Below are 20884 nucleotides of genomic sequence, written 5' to 3'. Positions count from 1 at the left end.
AACCTGCCCTTTCAGTGGCCCTATATTATTTAGTTTCTGCTACATTTAGTGCAAGTTTTGTTCTTAATACATTGTTTGTTCAGACTGTAAATAACGCCTAGTGGGTATCTGGACTCATTCAGTCTCTATGTGGGCAGAAATTTAATGTTAAGTAAACACTGGGACTCAACATTTTGCTCACTCCCTTCACGCATGCGACCACAGGACAGTCCCATGTTGCTTCTCAGATCCTCCAAAGCAATTACAGTACCTTACTTCATTTAACCTAACCAGACCACAAGTAGTCTAAATTGTATTATTTTAAGCATTAATCCTCATGTGTTTACAAATCTCTCGTGAAAAAAATTAAACACGGGACTGTCTTGTGGTGCACATATGTGAAGGGAGTGAGCAGAATGTTGATTCCCAGTATTTATTCAACATTAAAATTCTTCCCTCATAGAGACTGAATGAGTCAAGATACCCACTAGGCGTAATTTACAGTCTGAACAAACAATGTACAGTATTAAGAACAAAACTTGCACTAAATGTAGCAGAAATTAAATAATACAGGACCACTGAAAGGGCAGGTTGCCATCACATGCCATCAGTGATATTTTAATTTCCATTTATGATACATATAAACAAATATGCTGTGTTATGAATACGTGTTCTATTTATATTATTTATATTACGGTATATGACATTACTGTGATTCACAGCTTCACACAACTGTGTAGGTATTTAACAAAGAAAAATACGCTTTTTAAACAGCGTGGGGAATGTGTTTGTCCTAATCATGGAGCCATCTAGCGGAATACTAACTTTGAAAGCACCCCATTATGAAGTGGAATGTTAGGAATAATAAGTGCTAAAATATAGGGATGCCTAAACAACTGAAAGCTAGAAAGAAAGAATGAAATATAAACAGATAAGAGTGTGCTATGAGTTTTGTGGATATTGTTTTTGTAGTGTGGGTACACAGAGTGGGGCATGTTCCACACTGCAGTGCATGGGCATTGTAGAACACTGGCTTTGTGTGTGTGTGTTTATATCAGGGTTGAGTTAGGTTAGGTTAGGTTAAGGTTAGGTAATGTTAGGATAAATAGGAATATCTTGATTCCTAATTACTGTAGTTATACATATTGCAGTGCTTAAATAACTAAAGAATTCATTGTTGGGAAGCCTGAAAATACTGTATATGAAAAATTAAATTCAGTGGAGTATTGGAATTTCTGAATTATTAAAAACAGGAAAATTGTGATTCTCAGATAACTGATAACTAGAATATTGGAATACTTTAAAATATATAATGTGAAACATTAGGAGTCTGGAATACAGCTTAGGTATACAGAAATCTGACTTTAGAAATAGATCACATTCTGCGACTCGTATGGTGGGGGGTGTTGGGGGCGTGTGGGTAAGGCAGGATGAGGCGGATTAGGATGGTAGCTCCCCCCTTGGCCCTGCCTCCCAGATGGACTATGTCCTAGGTTCACTCGAGGCAGTGGTTCTGAAATTGAGGATGGATTGATTAGAATGTGAGCCTAGTGCATGGTGACTTCAGTCTGTTTGACTGTCTTATCAGATGCCTTAATCCTGTGAGGGATGGCCATAAAACAAATCGCCTCCAACTTCCCCTGTCCTTTGGCATTTGGCTGCCCTTCCTCCAACTCAAACCTCCCTTCACATATATCCCTTCCATCCCTCCATCTCATCCTTGGTTTCTCTCTCCCACTCCATCTCACGCACATACACTCTTCTAGTCAGTCTCTTGTAGTCTGAGGTGACTGATAGGAAACCTTTCTCTGTATTATTCTCTGTATTCATTTCAAAGCCAAAGATGGCTGTTGTGTATATATACACAACAACATATCATGCTCCCATGTTCCTGGACTTGAATCTTTTGAATTCTCTGCTCTCTGGCTTTGGCCTTCTTGTCATTCTCTGACTAAGTATATATGTGCTGTTTACTTTTCCCCTAATTCTACTGACTGAAAATTATTCAACTATCTTACTTCTAAGATGGAACACATCCTATCAATTTCTTCTTTCTCTGAAATCACCATACTATGATATTTCAAGGTTCATTACCACCTTTGGCTCTCCTCTCCTTTCACTGATCCATGTGGTGAACAAACCTACATCTTTTCTGTCCATAATGATCTAGAGCAGTTTGTACAGCACCCTGCCTATATCCCTGACTGCCATGGAGAGAGTTCCAACTTCCTGACCTCTTCCTTACAACTAATCCTTCTGCTTACGCTGTTAATCTTTTCTCTCCGTTAGGCTCCTCCAATCTCAACCTTATCACCTTAACCTGTCTTATCACTCTAGTAAGGCCTGTGGACCCTTCAAAGAAGTGGCAGCTGTGGCATTTTGGAGCTGCTGATTGGGAGGCCCTCAGGCAGTACTACTTTGATTTTCCCTGGAATGATTATTGTTTCCATGGCTGAGAACCATCAGAATGTGCCTTGCATATTATGAAGGCTATTCCCTCGGGCATGGAAGTATACATTCCTTTTTCATATCCTGTGACTAATGCAAAAAGACCTTGGTTCAATCACCCTTGTTCTAATGCTGCCCAGAACAAAGAAAAGGCCTACCAAAGGTACCAGAGCCAACCCACCCCTGAATTTCATCTCTCTTATGTTTCTGCCCGGAATCATGCTAAGTCTGTTCCTCGCACTGCTAAAAATAATTTCATTCATATTAAATGCTCTGAACTCTCCAATTCAAATTCTTCCCATTCCTTCTGGCACCTTGCCAAAAACTTTTCTAACAACCTTACCTCATCATTCTTCCTTCCTCTTTTCCACTTTGATGGCTCTGTAGCTTTTTCTTCTATGGATAAAGCAGAACTCTTTGCTCTGACATTCTCCTCCAATTCCACCTTATACGATATTAGTGCAGTGCCTCCATCACTTCTCCCCTCTAACTTCCTCATGGCTGACAATAAAATTTCTTCAGCTGATGTATTTTTTGCCATCACAGGCCACAGTACTAACAAGGCATATGGACCTAATGGGGTCCCTCCTGTTATCCTTACATATTGTGTTTCTGTGCTTACACCCTGCCTAGGTAAACTCTTTCACCTTTGTCTATCAACTTGTATTTTTCCTTTTTGTTGGAAATTTGCATTCATCCAGCTAGTCCCAAAGAAGGGTGACCATTCCAAACCCACTAAATATTGTCCAATAGCTTCAACATCCTGTATTTCAAAAGTTTTCAAGTCAGTTCTTAACCAAAAAAATTGTAAATCATCTTTCCTATCACAACCTTATTTCTGATCATCGGTATGGGTTCCGCCAGGGACACTCCACTGGCGATCATCTCACCCACCTTTCAGACTCCTGGTCATCCTCCTTTCAGGACATTGGCAAAAGTCTTGCCATTGCACTTAACGTCTCAAAGGCTTTTAATCGAGTCTGGTATAAATATTTAATTTTTAACCCGCCCCATCCCGACGTTTTTGGACCTTTTTTTTTTTTTGACTCAAACATCCGCTTTTGGTGAGAAACATCGAAAATTCATAGAGAAATCGCTCACCTGAGGTTTAAAATACCCGATTTAGGTATAAGTCCTTCCTTACCTGACTGGGTTTTCTAACAGGCTGGCACCAAAGAAAACGAGTTCTATTGGAGGGTAACTATTTCATCCACTCATAAACTATTTATTTATTTACTTGGTACTAATTTATATGTAGTACAAGAGTATATTGGTTTTCAAACAGTAATATAGGCAGTATATGCATTGTTTCACTCACTAACTCATCATCATTCATGACCTTTTTTTTCCCACATTACCTGATCATCATTTCTTCCTCTAATGCTATGTAAACATTGTCCTCCACATTGTCATCAATTGGGGAATCACTCTGGCCCTGAATGTCTTTATTGGCCAGGTCACTGGTAACAGGTGAATTTCCAAGACAATGGCATGCAGGGGGGGGGGAAAGGTTATGTGGTATAAGGCATTGTTCCTGCTTGGCATCTTGTAGAGAAATAGAGGAAGGTGTCCCGTGTATACGTGCCAAAAATAACTCGCGAAATCACTCGCGCAAATTGAAAATTGTGCAAATTAGGAACCTTGCAATGTTGCCACTTTAATTCACGTCGCCGGGATGGCGCAGGTTAAACTGCCCTCTTATGGTTTCTGCCCTTCTATCTGTGCCTTCATCTCTAGCTTCCTTTCTGGTTATTCTATAGCTGTTGTTGTAGATGGCCGCCACTCTTCTCGTAGAGCTAAATAATGATGTTTCTCAGGGCTCTGTTGTATCACCAACTCTCTTCCTTTTATTCATCAGTGACCTTCTGAGCTGTACATCTAACCCTATCCACTCATTCACTGGTGACTCCACCCTTCACCTTTCCATTCGCTTCCTGTAGCATCCATCTGAGCAGTTACATCAACAAACAAGGGATGAGGCTATTTCACACCTAATGTCTGACTTGGCCTACATCTCAGATTGGGATAAAAGCAATCTTGTTTTTAATGCATCAAAGACTCATTTGTTTTTAATGCATCAAAAATTCAGTTCTTACATCTTTCCACCCAACAGAATCTTCCGCAGGAGTATCCTCTAATTTATAACAATATCCAACTTAATCCTGCATCATCTTTAAACATACTTGTGGTTTCATTCTCGCAGGATTAATCTGGGAAAGATCATATTACCTCTCTTGTAAAATCTGCTTCCAAGAGATTAGATGTACTAAGCTGACTCCATGCCTTCTTTACCCCTGCACAGTGGTTGACTTTATAAATGTGTTTTATTCACCCTTGTGTAGAGTACAACCCTCACGTGTGGGGAGGCTCCCCACATACAGCTCTTCTCAAGAAGGTGGAGTCAAAGGCTTGTCATCTTATTAACTTCCTCCTCTTACTGGCTCCCATCAACCTCTGTCGCTTCGTCACACTGTTGCATCTTTATCTCTTTTCTGTCGCTACTTCAATTGTCACTGCTCCTCTGAATTGTCTGCTTGCATTCCTCCACCACTATCGCGGTTGCATAGCACCCGTTTAGCAACAGATTCTCATCCCTGTTCTGTCCAGCTCAAAAGCAAGAGTTAACCATTACTCCCAGTCCATAATGTTTGGAACAGGTCAGCTCTGGAACTTTCTCCTTCTGTCTGTATATCCTACTGCCTATGATCTTCAGCCTTTCAAATGCAGTGTGTCCAGTCATCTGAAAATGAACGAATCTTGAATTTGGCTCTCATTTATCTTGTTTTTGTTTTTTCTTGGAAGGAACAATTTGCAGGCTACTGGCCTTTGATTCCTTCTTCCATGCATTAAAAATAAAAATAAAAAATCTTAAAAACCACGACTTCATTCTTTAATGTGTACATTCCCATTTCATTTTTTTCTTACACTCTCAAACTCATTTACCTAGCCAAACAACTTCCTGCTCCTTTTTCATTTACCTTATATAGTGATTATGTGAGTGGTGTTCTTTCTTTAGACTCACCCAGGATACTTTGCCTTACACAGTCCCCACTTAATGTTTAAAAGTTTGTGTGGGGAAGATGGTACGTGGATGGTAACAGCTTTAAGTCATGCATATGTTTTACACACACACACACACACACACACACACACACACACACACACACACACACACACACACAGAGGCAGAGAGGGAGGACGTCCATCACCTCATTCTGCACTGGCCACCTTGACCGCAACTGGCCACACTTAAATAGTACAGTATCTTTATATGAGTCAAGCTCTGTAGTAGGTTCAATTAAGTGATGTTCTAATGTAGTAGAGCAAGTATAAGCAAAAGTGTTGTCCAGATAACAGAATTCATCCAGCTAGTACAAGAATCCACTGATACAACGCATCATCAGCTGGGTGTCATATGTCACCAGGTGGGTAGCAAGGAGATGCAAACTTGTAAGTAGAAGTCATCCTTTTAAGTGAGAATTACCCAAGATGAGCACCATCTTTAGTAAAGTGAATATGTAAGGAGTTAAGAAAAGGGATAAAGGTAGAAAACATGATGATGATTTCTACCCAGAACTGGTTGAAATGGAAACATATACTAAATTAGTAGAGAAAATGAATAAACTAGAAAAAACTTTTCAAATCAGAATAGATGAAATTAAGAAGGAAATATACATGCAGAAGGAAGAAAATGAAAAATTAGTAAAGGAATTAAACAAAAAAGACACAGCAATAGATATGCTGTCAGTTGAGTAGTTTCACTTAGAAGGAAGACTAGTGAAATGGCAAGTACAGTTGTCAACCATGAGAGTATTATGGAGGAGTTCAGAAATGTTACCCAGACAATTAGGCATGCAAGCAGTCTGATAGACCAAAGCAGTGATATTGAAGAGAGGATAACCCAGGTGAGAGAAATGATGAGATGTTGCAAAGATGAAGCAGAAACTACATATGCTGAAATGGTGAAAGTAAGGAAAGACTTAGAAACAAAAGTCAGAGATAAAATCATTAGAAATGAAGTTAAAGAAATAATTAAAAACAACCCAAAACTGGTCAAAGATTCAGCAGATATCAACAGATCTATAGTAATCACTGGTATAGATAAAGAAGAAGGAAGCAACAAAATTTCAAGAGACAAAAAGGAGATGGTAAATATGAACATATTGAATGAAGTATCAGAGGAAATCTGTGATAAAAACATAGAGAACACAAAAAGTGAGGCAGATATGAGAGAAATAAGGCCACTGAAAGTAACCTTCCAGAGTGTGAACACTGTGGAGGAAATACTAAAAAATGCAAACAAATTCATGGAAAAAGAGGAATTTGAAATAGTATGGATAAAAAAAACACCTAACTAAAGAGGAATTGGGACTACTAAAGGAGAAGAGGGAGGAAGCAAAAACAAAGAACAAGGAAAGATCAGAGGAAGTGAATTTTTTTTTTTTACAAAGTACTGTACTGTACCCTTGCGTCCAGTATGCATTTGTCCAGTACAGTCAGCAAAAAAGTTGAATAACTTATTACTGTAGTACAGATTTGTAGGGTTAGTACAGATCGGCCATGCAAACTGGGCTAAATCCGAAGAGTTCTTCTTTAGTGCTGACTTGCTGCGTCTAGTACTGCTACCCGCGTGCACATGGAAAGATGGCCAACACCAAGCAACATTTCCCTAGTACTGCCACGCTAGTCCACTATGCCTTCCTTGTGACTAGTGATGTGTGCCAGTCAAATTGCAGTAATGCACTTCCCCCAGATGACGAAGAAGACGATGTGTTAGTGTGTGACTATGAGGGATTTATGAGGGAGGTAGAGAGGCCTCCTCAGGATCCTGAAGGCCCTCTTCCTGGGGGTCAGTAGGACTCCTACATCCTCGGAAACCCCTCTCCCTTCTCTCCAAGTCCATCACCACTCACCTTAAAGGTTAGTAAAATCTTAGATGTGTCAAAATGTAGTTAAGTTGAATTTTGGGGGGACTTTTTCAAGGCTTGTCTGACAGTATTAATTTTTCTCATGAGGTCCATTGTTTGTCCAGTACAGATTTAGTCCAGTACGGTAGTACTGTCTGACAAAAATACCAAACTGGAGGCGAGGGTACTGTAATTGGATTGCAGGTACGAAAGTGGTACATAACCAACAGGGAATAAAAAGAAGGAAGGTAGTAGGCTAAAGTTATGTCAAGTATGTAAACAAGATGATTAAGTTAATGTACTCAAATGTAGATGGAATGAGGTCTAAATTATTACGTTAGAGAGAAAAGACTATACCAAAGAAAAGGAACCTCATATTATTTGCCTAACTGAAACAAAATTAGTCCCAACGATATCAAACGATACCCTAAACTGAGAGGAACACAGTATATGGAGAAGAGACAAAAATTCAAGGAAAGGTGGATGAATTATAATATTAGCAAAGAAAAGTCTACAGGTCAAAGAAACAGAACTAGATATACCCTCGCAAGTAGAACTGATTGCAGTAGAGATTAACACATCTGAAGGGAAAGTCATTGTAGCAAATTTATACATGCCACCCAAAACAAACACATGAGAAAGAGGCAAATATGAACACCTGGCAAAAAGTACAATTCAGAGTTTAATAGCATTACTACATAGAATGGAAGAGGAATATGATAGAATTGTATTAACTGGAGATTTCAGTACAAATATAAATTGGAATACTCTAGATGTAAGAAGCCATGAAAGCTGTTGGGATTAAAAGCTCCTGGATCTTGTGCAGGAGTATTTCCTAACACAACATGTAAAGGAAAACACCAGAAAAAGAGGACTTGATGATCTATCAGTACTAGATCTTATATTTACTAGGCAAGGATACTGACAATAAAATGTATCACCCTCTATTTGGCAAAAGGGACCATGCAATATTAAATTGCAACTTCAGGATTGCATATGACATAGTTAACAGTAATGAGAGTTACAAAAAGAGCCTAAACTACAAAAAGGGCAAGTACCATGACCTAAAGAAGTCTATCTATCTATCTATCTATAGCCCGACGCCCTAATCCCGCAAAGGGTGGCTGCAGACAAAACGCCTCCAAGTCGCTCTGTCACCCATCATTTGACTACCCTCCCCTCAACTCACCCCCCCTCCCTCATATACCTCTCAACTCCATCCCTCCACCTCATCCTCGGTCTACCCCTCCCTCTCCCTCCCTCCACCTCACCTACATACAGTACACCCTCTTAGTCAGTCTTTCATTCTCCATTCTCTCCACATGTCCAAACCACCTCAGTGTATTTCTCCTAATCTTCTCAACCAATCCACATCCACCCCACAAAAGTCCTTCACTTCTTCATTCGTCAACCTGTCCCACCATGTCACTCCACATGCTCCTCTCAAGTAACTCATTTCCACTGCTCTCATTCTTGACTTTTTCCCCTCTTGCAAGGTCCACGCCTCGCTTCCATATGCCAGGGTAGGGATCACAATACTATCATGCAGTGACTTTTTAACTTCCATACTCACCTCCCCATTTCTCATCACTGCTTTCAGTGAACCAGCAACCTTCCTTCCCTGCTGTACCCTTTCACGCATTTCATCCCCCAAAGTTCTATCCTTACTCATCACACTACCCAAGTACTGTACTTGAATGCACTCACATTCTTCATGTCCTCATCATCCAACCTGTACATTCTGTGACTTCATTCCTCTCAAACACCATAACTTTACTTTTGTTTACATTAACTTTCAGCTTCCTCCTCCTACACACTGTCCCAAAGTCATTCACCAAACCTTGCAACTCCCATTCATCTTCACTCAACAATACTGTATCATCAGCAAACAGCAACACCGGAATCTTCCAAATCTCACCCTCATTCATTAGAGCCACCCCCACATCCACTGCCCTACCTTGCACCTCCTTTATAACCCCATCCATGTATATATTAAACAGCCATGGAGACATCACACAACTCTGTTTCAGTCCTACATTGAGATCAAAGAACTCACTCAGCTCACCATCCACTCACACCGTAGCCCTAGCTCCCTCGTACATACTCTTCACAGCATTCAACAATTTCCCATCCACTCCATATATTCTTAATACTAAGAAGTACTTCTTAGAAATAATTTGGGAAAAGGAGCTTAGAGGACAAGATAAATCAAAAGAAAAAAAGAGATTTGCTGTGGAGTACATACAGAAGACACAATAGTGGGAGGGCATATAACAACTATAAACAGGCTAGAAATGTTTATACAAGGATAAGGAGAGAAGCTCAAAGACAGTTTGAGGAAGACATTATAAATCAGAGTGATGAAATCAAACTTAGTAAACTGTATCCCAAAGTGACAATGTTTACCCCACCTGTGACTAAAACACATTAATATAAGTCTAAAAACAGTTTATAAATCAGCGTAAACACAAAATTTAAGTCTAAAATATCATGAAAATCGATTTTAAAAAATCTAAACCCATCATTAAACTGGGGTTTGGCCATTGTTAGGCGGGGTATGTTGGTATTTCTACCCTCGTTGCTAAGCCGGGGTATCACATCTAGGGGTATCGTATATCAGGGTATACCTGTACACTGCTTGCTATTGCAAGAATAGCATTCACATATATAAATGAAGACATGCTGAGAAAGACAATGCAGTAGAAGTCCTCTCATTCAGCATCTGGTCTTATGGTATTTCTAGTCTTTCGGCAGTGTTCATAAATAGTCCCATTATGAAAGTTCTCTGCTCTTTAGGCACATATGTTGAGCTGATCGACACCCAAACGGGGTCACTGTCCTCGCTGGTAACCGAGCACCCATAGCTGTCAGTTTGGTGCTGTTGGTGCTAGATCTAGCGCTTTTCATAATAATTCAGCACTGTTCTTAATCACTTAGCTCCAATAAATATTAGATTTTCTTCTATACCTAGTGCGTTTTGAAGTCCAGTTTAGCACGAGAATTTAAACTGTTCACTTATTGTTTAACGCATTTTAAAGTTGAGCTTAGCGCTTTTGAAGATTTCTGCTTGCCAACACTGCATGCGCCGTTGGCCATCATGACTTGTGAGTGAGTGTCTGGCTTTGTGAGCGGGACGTTTCGAAAGTTTGGAAACTTTGTCATGCTATTTTACAGTGTACATGTGTAAATACACATTGGTTAAAGTAAGTTCATGTGTGTTGTATCATTAAATGCTGTACATTAGATGTAAGTTGCTTATTAAATATTTAGTGCTTAGGGTTGACCAGTAATACTTGCTAGACACTCTGACTGCATTTGGGCAATCGACCATGATCACTAGAATCTTTTTTGCTGGTTTTCTCTGTCATCCGGTAGTTTCTGCTTTTTCGGCACCTGCCTGGTCCCGAAGATGCTGCATGAGAGGACTTTTACCGTCATATCATTCACCAGACCAACCTTGGAGTATGTATCAGTAGTCTGGAATCTTCATCTCAATAAAAACATAGATAAGATTGGAAAAGTACAAAGGGCAGCTACAAGATGGGTACCAAGCTTAAGGGATCTAAGCTACGAAGAAAGACTAGAAAAATTGAATCTGCCAACACTACAGGAGAGACGGAAAAGAGGAGACATGTTTATGCTATATAAATGCATCTCAGGGAAAGAGAAAATACATAAATGAGTATAAAACCTATGGGGAAACATCAGCAAGAGGACACTGCAAAAAAATCCATAAAAAGAGAGGTGATAAAGACGTAAGGAAATTCAGTTTCCCACATAGGGCAAGTGATCAGTGGAATGCAATACTGAATGAAATAGTATGTGCCAAAACTATTCATAAATTTAAGGATATGTATGATAAAAATGGTTTAATACAGGGGACAGTACAAGCTTGACTCATTCCTTTAAAGATACAATTAGGTTAGAACAATTAGGTAAGAACACACAAACACACACACACACACACACACACACACACACACACACACACACACACAAGATCTCAAGAGACAAAAAGAAGATGGCAAATGTACTGGGCATATTGAGAGAAGTATCAGAGGAAATCTGTAGTAAAGACATAGAGGAACATAAAAAGTTAGGGAAATACGAGAAAAGCAAGTCAAGACCCCTAAAGGTAACCATCCAGAGTGTAAAGACCGTGGAGGAGATACTAAAAAATGCAAAGAATCTTATGGAAAAAGAGGAGTTCAAAAATGTATGGATAAAAAGATACCTAACACAAGAGGAACTGGAATTACTGAAAGAGAAGAGTGAGGAAGCAAAAACAAAAAATGAGGGAAGATCAGAAGAGGAGAAGAATACATTTTTTTTACAAAGTAATTGGATTGCAGGTACGAAAGTGGTACATAAACAGGAGGGAATAAAAAGAAGGAAGGTAGTACAACCAAATCATGACAAGTATACAAACAAGATGATTAAGTTGATGTACTCAAATGTGGATGGAATGGTATCTAAATTATTAGAGATAAATGATTATGTCAGAGAAAATGAACCACATATAATATGCCTAACTGAAACAAAATTAACACCAAGGATATTGAATGACATCCTAAACTTAGAGGAATATAATATATGGAGAAGAGATAGGAACTTAAAAAAAGGAGGAGGAATTATAATATTAACTAAGAAAAATCTAAAAGTCAAAGAAATAGAATTAGATATACCCTCACAAGTAGAACTGATTGCAGTAGAGATAAATACATCTGAAGGGAAAGTAATTGTAGCCAATTTGTACATGCCACCCAGATCAAACACACGGGAAAGAGATGAATATGAGGACCTGGCGGAGAGTACAATTCAGAGTTTAAGAGCATTACTACATAAAATGGAAGAGAAATCGAAAAGAATTATACTAACTGGAAGTTTTAATCTATCTATCTATCTATCTATTGCCAGATGCCTCAATCCCGTTTGGGGTGGCCACAAACAAATCGCCTCCAAGTCGCCCTGTCCCCCGCCATTTCACTCCCCTGCTCCCAGCTCACACCCCCTTCTCTCATATACCTCTCCACCCCATCTCTCCATCTCATCCTCGGCCTCCCCCTCCCTCTTTCCCCCTCCACCTCACTCACATACACTCTCTTCGTCAGTCTTTGACCCTCCATCCTCTCCACATGGCCAAACCACCTCAGTGTGTTCCTCATAACGCTTCCTATCACATCCACATCCACACCACAACGCTCCTTTATATCCTCATTCATCAGCCTGTCTCTCCATGTGACTCCACAGGCTCCTCTTAAATAACTCATTTCCACGGCTGTCACTCTTGACTTGTGTCCTTCCAACAACGTGCAAGCTTCACTTCCGTACATTAGAGTTGGTATCACAATACTGTCATGTAGTAACTTTTTCACCTCCATGCTCACTTCCCTGTTTCTTATCACTGCTTTCAAAGAACCAGCAACCTTTCTTCCCTGCTGTACCCTTTCAAGCACTTCACCCTCCAAACCTCCATCCTTACTCATCACACTACCCAAGTACTTAAACGTACTCACATTTTCCAATTCCTCACCATCCAACCTCGCTGTACATTCACTGACTTCACCTCTCTCAAAGACCATCACTTTACTCTTCCCTACATTCACCTTTAGATTCCGTTTCTTACACACTCTCTCAAACTCATCCACCAAGCCTTGCAGCTCCCCTTCGTCTTCACTCAACAACACGGTATCATCTGCAAACAACAGTACAGGGAGTTTCCAAACACTATCCTCTCTCACCAGGGCCACTCCAACATCCACTACCCTACCTTGTACCTCTTTTATTACCCCATCCATGTACAGATTGAACAACCATGGATACATGACACATCCCTGTTTCAACCCAACTTTCAAAGAGAAAAATTCACTTAGTTCACCATCCACACGCACTGCAGCCTTCGCACCATCGTACATACTCTTCACAGCATTCAACAACTTCCCATCTATTCCATATATTCTTAACACTTTCCACAATCCTAGTCTATCCACCCTGTCATATGCTTTCTCCAAACCCATGAAAGCCGCATACAACTTCTTTCCCTTCTCTAGAAACTTTTCCACTAAAGATCTGAGAATCAATATCTGATCTACACAACCTCTTCCCTTCCTAAAGCCTCCCTGTTCTTCTCCAACTAATTTCTCTGTTCTTTCTCTAACTCTGTCAATAAGTATCCTACCATACACTTTTCCTATTATACTAAGAAGACAAATGCCCCTATGATTACCACACACTTCTTTTTCCCCTTTTCCTTTGTACAAGGGAATAATTATACCTGACTTCCAATCCTCCGGGACTCTACCTTCCTCCCAGGCCAATCTGCACATCTTCCACATCCATTCTACTACTATCTCTCCCCCATGCTTCAGCATTTCACCACACACTCCATCAATTCCTGGGGCTTTCCCAGATTTAACTTTCTTCATTGCTTCCACAACTTCTATCCTACTGATTTCTTCCTGTCTTCTCACCTCCCTCCTTCTTCCAGCCATTCCCCAGCCACTTATACTCGCATTACTTCCATCCTCCACGTTCAACAATTCCTTAAAGTGTTCTCTCCATCTGCTCACTTTTTCTCCCTTCTCCACTAGTAATCTACCATTTTTATCTTTCACTCCCCTGCTAACTTCACTTCCACCCTGTCTTACTCTTTTCACCTCTTTCCAGAACATTTTCTTACAGTCCCCCCACTTTACACTCAAATTCCTTCCAAATTCCTCATCCACTCTCTTCTTACTCTCTCTTACTAATCTTTTCACCTCTCTCTTTCTTTCTACATATAACTCTCTCTTCCGCCTCTCAACTTCTTCCACGCCCCTATTTCTCATCCATTCATTGTATGCTTTCTTCTTTTGTGCCACAGCCCGTTTCACCTCTTCAGTCCACCACGCTGTTCCTTGCACCCCTCTCCGTCTTCTCTTCCTTCCACACACCACATCACATGCTGCACATATTTCTTCTGTAAATATTCTACACACACCTTCCACGTCCCCTCATATTTGCCCAATCGTTCCTCCACTTCTTTCTTATACTCTGCCTTTTTCTCATCCTCTTGTAACCTTTCCACTCTCCTTGCAACTACTCCTTCCTCTCGTCTTTCCCTTCTTCTATTCCTCCATCTTACTTGAACTTTAACTCTGGCCACCACCAAGTAGTGGTCAGAAAGTCCACTCCCCCAACCTCTATAAATTCTTGCATCCAATATACATCTTCGCATCCTTTCATATACACACACATAATCAAGAATACTCCCAGTATCCCTGCTTGTCGTAAAAGGCGACTAAAAGGGTTGGCGGAGGGTTAGTGCCCCTCCCCGGAAAACAACTAACTAAAAAAACAAACAATAAGCCTCGGACAAGGACTGACCAAACGTTGACGACCAAGGACCGGACAAAGGAAGTTTTAATACAAATATAAATTGGAATACTTTAGATACAATAAGCCAAGAAAGCTGCTGGGACCAAAAACTCCTGGATCTTGTGCAAGAGTTTTTCCTAATGCAACATGTAAGGGAAAGCACCAGAAAGAGAGGACTCGATGTGCCCTCAATGCTAGATCTCATATTTACTAGGCAAGAAAACGATATTGACAATTTAATATATCACCCTCCATTCGGCAAAAGCGACCATGCAGTACTAAATTGCTGCTTCAGGATTGCATATGATATAGTTAACAGCAATGAAAGTTACAAAAAGAGCCTAAACTATAAAAAGAGAAATTATCATGACCTAAGGAAGTACTTCTTAGAAATTGCTTGGAAAAAGGAGCTTAGAGGACAAAATTTAAATGCTATATATGAAAAATTCTGTGAACTTTATGAAATAGGAGTCCAGAAGTACATCCCACAGCAAAAAGAAGCAGAAAAGAAAATAAAGAAATGGTTCAATACAGAATATAAAAAATCAAAAGAAAAAAGAGATTTGCTGTGGAATAGATACAGAAGACACAATAGTGAAAGAGTGTATAATAATTACAAACAGGCAAGAAACGATTCTACAAGAATAAGGAGGGAAGCCCCAAAACAGTTTGAGGAGGATATCATAAATAAAAGTAGTGATCAACCAAAGTTATTTTACAGCTACATCACCAGCAAAACCAAAGTAAAAGATAAAATACAATCCATTACGGACGATGGAATCACCTATACACAAAAGAAGGATATTAGTGAAGCACTAAACAAGAATTTCCAATCAGTTTTTACAGAGGAAAAAAATGTTGAGAGGGATTATGTGGAACATGCATGCCCACACATACTACCAGATATACAAACATCAGAAAAAGAAATACAAGAGGAGCTAAGTAAATTAGACAAAGGAAAAGCAAATGGTCCTGATGAAATTTCATGTTGGGTGCTACTTGAATATGCAAAGGAGTTAAGTAAACCATTATTTTTAATTTTCAAGAAATCCTTGAGTCAAGGTAAACTACCTGATATTTGGAAGAAAGCAAACATTGTTCCCTTATTCAAGAAAGGGAATAGACAAAATCCACTTAACTACCAACTAGTATCACTAACCAGTGTTGTAAGCAAGGTATTAGAAAAGCTTATAAGAAAAGCTTGGGGAAATCACTTAGAAGAACACATATGATAACAGAAAGACAGTTTGGTTTCAGAAAATTAAAATCATGTGTTACTAATCTGTTGAGCTACTATGACAGAGTAACAGACACATTACAGGAAAGAGAAGGATGGGTGGATAGTACAGTGTCTATTTAGATTTCAAGAAAGCATTTGACACAGTACCACACCAAAGACTTTTATGGAAACTATACCATCAAGGAGGAATTCGAGGCAAACTGTATTGTTGGATGCAAGATTTTCTCATGAAAAGAAAAATGAGAACAGTACTAAGGAGAAATTACTCATCATGGAAAGAAGTGACTGGTGGAGTACCACAGGGCTCAGTGCTGGCACCAATCATGTTTTTAGTGTATATAAATGATATAGACAGTAACATTGGAAATGAAAGCTATCTGAATATGTTTGCAGATGATGCAAAAATACAAAGGAGAATTGCTAACACAGACTCTTGTAAAGAGCTACAAGAAGAATTAAATAAACTTCATGAATGGAGTAATACAGTACATGGCAAATGGAATTCAATATGGACAAGTGTCATGTAATCAAGTTTGGTAAAAGTGGAAAAAGACCTGATTGGGATTATACATTAGGAAATAAAACCCTTCTCTCATCAGAAAGAGAGGACCTAGGTGTGATTGTCAATAACAGACTATCTCCGGCTGACCACATCAGTGAGAAGGTACAGAACATGTATACACTGCTTGCCAATATGAGAATAGTGTTTACATACATAAATGAAGACATGCTAAGAAAGATAATAACATCATTCATCAGACCAACCCTGGAGTATGCATCAGTAATCTGGAGTCCTCATCTCAAAAAACACATAGACAAGATTGAAAAAGTTGAAAGGGCCGCTACAAGATGGGTACCAAGCTTAAGGGATCTAAGCTACGAAGAAAGACTAAATAAACTGAATCTACCAACACTGCAGGAGGGAAGGAAAAGAGGTGACATGATTATGCTATATAAATGCATATCAGGGAAGGAGAAAATGGACATAAATGATTACTTAACGTATGGGGAAGCATCAACAAGAGGACACTGCAAAATGCTGCATAAAAAGAGGTGATAAAGACGTAAGGAAATTTAGTTTCCCAAATAGAGCAATTGATCAATGGAATGCACTGCCGAATGAAATAGTGCGTGCCAAAACAATTCACAAAATTAAGGATATGTACGATAAATATGGTTTAAGACATGGGTCAGTACGAGCTTGACTCATTCCTGTAAAGATACAATTAGGTAAGAACACACACACACACATTCCTTCTGATTTCATACTAACTTAAAGTGAATTGCAAATAACCAATAACTTCAACTGCTGTGATACATTTTTCTTTTTATTCTTGTTACTTTAAGATAATTTTATTCAGTTTAGGAGAGACTTGTTGTAATGGAGGGGTTAGATATAGAATTTAATACCCTTCAGTAAAGTAAACTTTCTTACACTGAATAAAATTACATGACAGTAGCAGGATTAAAATAAGAAGAGATGGAGGAATGGAGTCGAGAGATGTGAGAGAGGGGTGTCTGTGAGTTTGAGGGAGAGCAGCCAAGTGGCAGTGGACAGGGTGACTTGGAAGCAATTTATTAGTGGCCATCCTTTATGGAATTAACGTATTTGGCAATAGATACAGATGAACAGACAGATAAACATTACTGGATTCAAAGGATTAAATAAAAATGGGATTTTAATTTGTTTGCAGCTTAACAGTAAAACAGTAAAAAAAAAAAAAAAAAAAAAAAAAATGTAAAGGAAATAATGAGCAGCTTAAACAATAATAAATTATAATTCCTCAGGGGCTCAGTACTGGAACAGTTGTGCAGTAATAGTACTTGCAACATTAAAATACCTGTACCATGTTTTGATACAGTACATACTTTGATATTACTGTATCATTATAAATGGTATTGTTTTTTGTGGCTGTGAGGTATAGTTATTATGAGCGAGGGTGAAGTCCTCACGAGTCTCTCGTCAGATAGTGGCATTTTCTCACATATGAGCCGTCTGACCCAGCCTGGGCCAACCCAGTCCTCCGCGACCTGGCCAGACTGTATCGCTATTGAGAAGCTTAGGTCCGATCATTGCGTGGTTTGCACCATATGATAGTCCAATTTTTTAAAGATTTGTTTTTGACAGGTTTCATCACACCCAAGTGGTGCATGTGGCATGTGACACGCAGCAAGTGCAGCATGTTGAAAATCATCAAGAGAGGGCCACAGGTCAGACTTTGTCTTATTGGCATGAAACTTGCTAGGTAGATAGCCATCAATATACTCTATGCATCCTCGGGGTGTGAGGCGACATTTCATTGCTTTTGGATTTAAATGGCCTTGCTCATACATCCCCAACAAAGGTGTTTACTGGTAGTACTGTATTACATATTGTTGCATGCATTAATATTTCTTTACCCCTTCAGTTTGCTAACACATTTATTTTATTTTTGCTGGCTCCATATGACTTTCTTCAGATTAGAAAATAATGGTTGTATTGAAAGGGCGACTCAAGGCTTTATCTGCCTTCTCAGATTCTTAAGAGTATCTCGTAAGCCAAGTAAAGTTACTGTACAATATAGGAAAATAGCAAGAATAAGATAGGATATACAGTATTGGGTTGTAGGGGTTAATACTCACGTCTTTGTTCTGGACTTCTAGGATGAGGTCGACCTAAGGTTTGGTCATAGTCTGGTGGTGGAGCATAAGGCTGTGGGCCCTGATGGTCATAGGGCATTCTTGGGGGGCCCCTAGTTGACGAGAAACGCCTCAGGGGCATTTCTGGTGGCTGGGTTCGAGTATTCCGCATCGAGTCATGACGCATCGGTGTGTTAGGCTTGGGAGCCCAAGGTTGGATATAGCCATCATTCGGAAAATAGTCAATTTCATCGCCATTCATTGATGTTGGGCGTGAAGAGTGTAAGATCTCATTGGGGTTATCTGGAACGAAGGCTGGATTTGCCCTCATTCCTTCTATGTCATGCGAATTGGCTGGGCGGAAGGATGGGTTTAGGTAATTGAACGGACGTGCTTCAGGGGGAGCTCTGGGTTTCTTGGGCACTGGTGGTCTGTAGGGAGAATAAAGGGATTTTTAATAGGAAAGGCAGAAACAGGTTACCTAAATATCTTGTATGGAGATAAATACATTCTCTATCAGAGAGAGAGAGACAAATTAATTATCATCATGATCATCATCACTCACGGTTGCTTCTTTGGTGGGAGTGGTGCCAGATCCTCGTAGTCTGGGGCAGCAAGAGCCAATTGCTGCATAGGTTCTTGGAATGGTTGTGGTAATGGCTGTGGTGGTGGTTGTTGTGGTGGTGGTTGTTGTAGTGGTGGTTGTTGTGGTGGTGGTTGTTGTGGTGGTGGTTGTTGATCGTATTCTGCTCTCACATCTGCCACTGTTGCTGCCATTTCCATTTCATGCTTTTTTTGTTGTTTCTGTGGATGAAAACTTGAGGACTATACTCTCGTCACATTAACTTGGCCTGAATTTGACATCTCCCCATCATTAACGCTGAGCTGTAACAAGGGATCACTACAGGAACAAAGCACTCTACTCTTCTACTCAAATTTTGCCAGAAATTGTAATCCCATCATCCTGATCACTGAGCTGTATCAGTAGATTCACACTAGAATATGGTGCTAGTCATGAAACAGTGCTATGGAAAGGATGTAGAGCTGTAGCATTGTCCTCTTCTGCCACAGAGAGGCATGAAATAAGCTGCAAAAAGACAAAAATCTAGCCCATGTTAATGTGAAAAGAGTACAGTCACAAAGAGCACTATTGTCTTTTGCTACTGAGCTGAAGGAAATAAAGTGCAAAAGGACAAAAATCTGTCTATCTGTCTATTTATTGCCAGATGCCTTAATCATCTGCCGAGTTAATGTGATAAAACTATAGCATGGCTGAAATAAATTTGAAGTGTACAGAGACAAGATTTTGCCCAATATTATATTTCACCTCTCCTGCTTCTCACTTTCTTGTACTGCCTGTTATTCCTGAGTTGAAAGAGAACTAGAGACTGAGTAGCAAAGTGTATGTTAGTGAGCTGGAGAGGGAGAGGGAGAAGGGGAGAGGGAAGCCAAGGATGAGATGGAGGGATGGGGTTTCATTTTCGTTTTCGTTTTGTTTTCGTTTTTAAAGGCTCCAACATGCTTGCATGTGTCGGCCTTGGTCACCTAATGGCGGCTCTCCACACTGCACGATCCAATGCAGCCTCCCAGTTCAGTCCCCTAACCCGAAGGTCACACTTAATGACCTCGTCCCATGTCTTTCTCGGTCTACCCCTCATAACCCCACCCCCAATATTAACACTTCTCACCTTCCTCACCCAATTATCATCCCCCATCCTCTCCACATGTCCAAACCACCTCAATCTACCTCTCCTCATTAGAACACCAATACACTCCAGTCCCATCCTACCTCTCAACTCTTCCATCGTAAACCCAGCCCCTCCAGGCCTTGGACGCAGGGATGCACTGCACATCTACCTAATCATTGTCATTTCTGTACGTCTGAGCTGGCGAATATCTTCCTCCTTCACTGCCCAGGTGTCACTACCATACAGCATTACACTCCTAACATATGCTGCATACAAAGACCCTTTAGCACATAGGGAGAGTCCTCTCAATGTCAGGAGAGGCAAGAGCTCCCTGAACTTCTTCCAACCACTTCTCACCCTAGCCACAGAGCTAGCTCCAGCCCCACCTCCAGCACACAACATGTCTCCCAAATAACAAAACTCTTCCACACACTCAAGAGATTCACCAGCAAGTTCAATCCTTTCACGTCTGACAATCTCCACCTGCTCACCCCGACACACCGTACACATAAAATCAGCATTATCTCGCAGTCTACCTCTGATACCACTACATCTCTTATGCACCCATTTATCACACACACCACACAAGATGGAATTACTTCCCACGCCCTTGTGGCAAACTGCACATGGCCACTTTCCCTCGTCTT

General features: G+C 40.1%; 1 protein-coding gene across 1 annotated transcript in view; it reads right to left on the bottom strand.

Moving 5' to 3' along the window:
- Positions 1-18541: 18541 nt before the first annotated feature.
- LOC145392640 (uncharacterized) overlaps positions 18542-20884 on the bottom strand; it is a 34658-nt gene continuing 32315 nt past the window's right edge. The window contains exon 7 of the mRNA XM_080266964.1: positions 18542-18980. Coding sequence (XP_080123090.1) covers positions 18542-18980 — 439 coding nt within the window. The remainder of the gene's footprint in view (positions 18981-20884) is intronic.

The sequence above is a fragment of the Coenobita brevimanus genome, chromosome 23 (assembly GCF_032717465.1).
Source record: "Coenobita brevimanus isolate Jiangsu-jjx chromosome 23, ASM3271746v2, whole genome shotgun sequence".
In the NCBI taxonomy this organism is placed as follows: domain Eukaryota; kingdom Metazoa; phylum Arthropoda; class Malacostraca; order Decapoda; family Coenobitidae; genus Coenobita; species Coenobita brevimanus.
The sequence above is the reverse complement of the archived record's forward strand: the minus strand, read 5'-3'. Positions and strand labels throughout refer to the sequence as shown.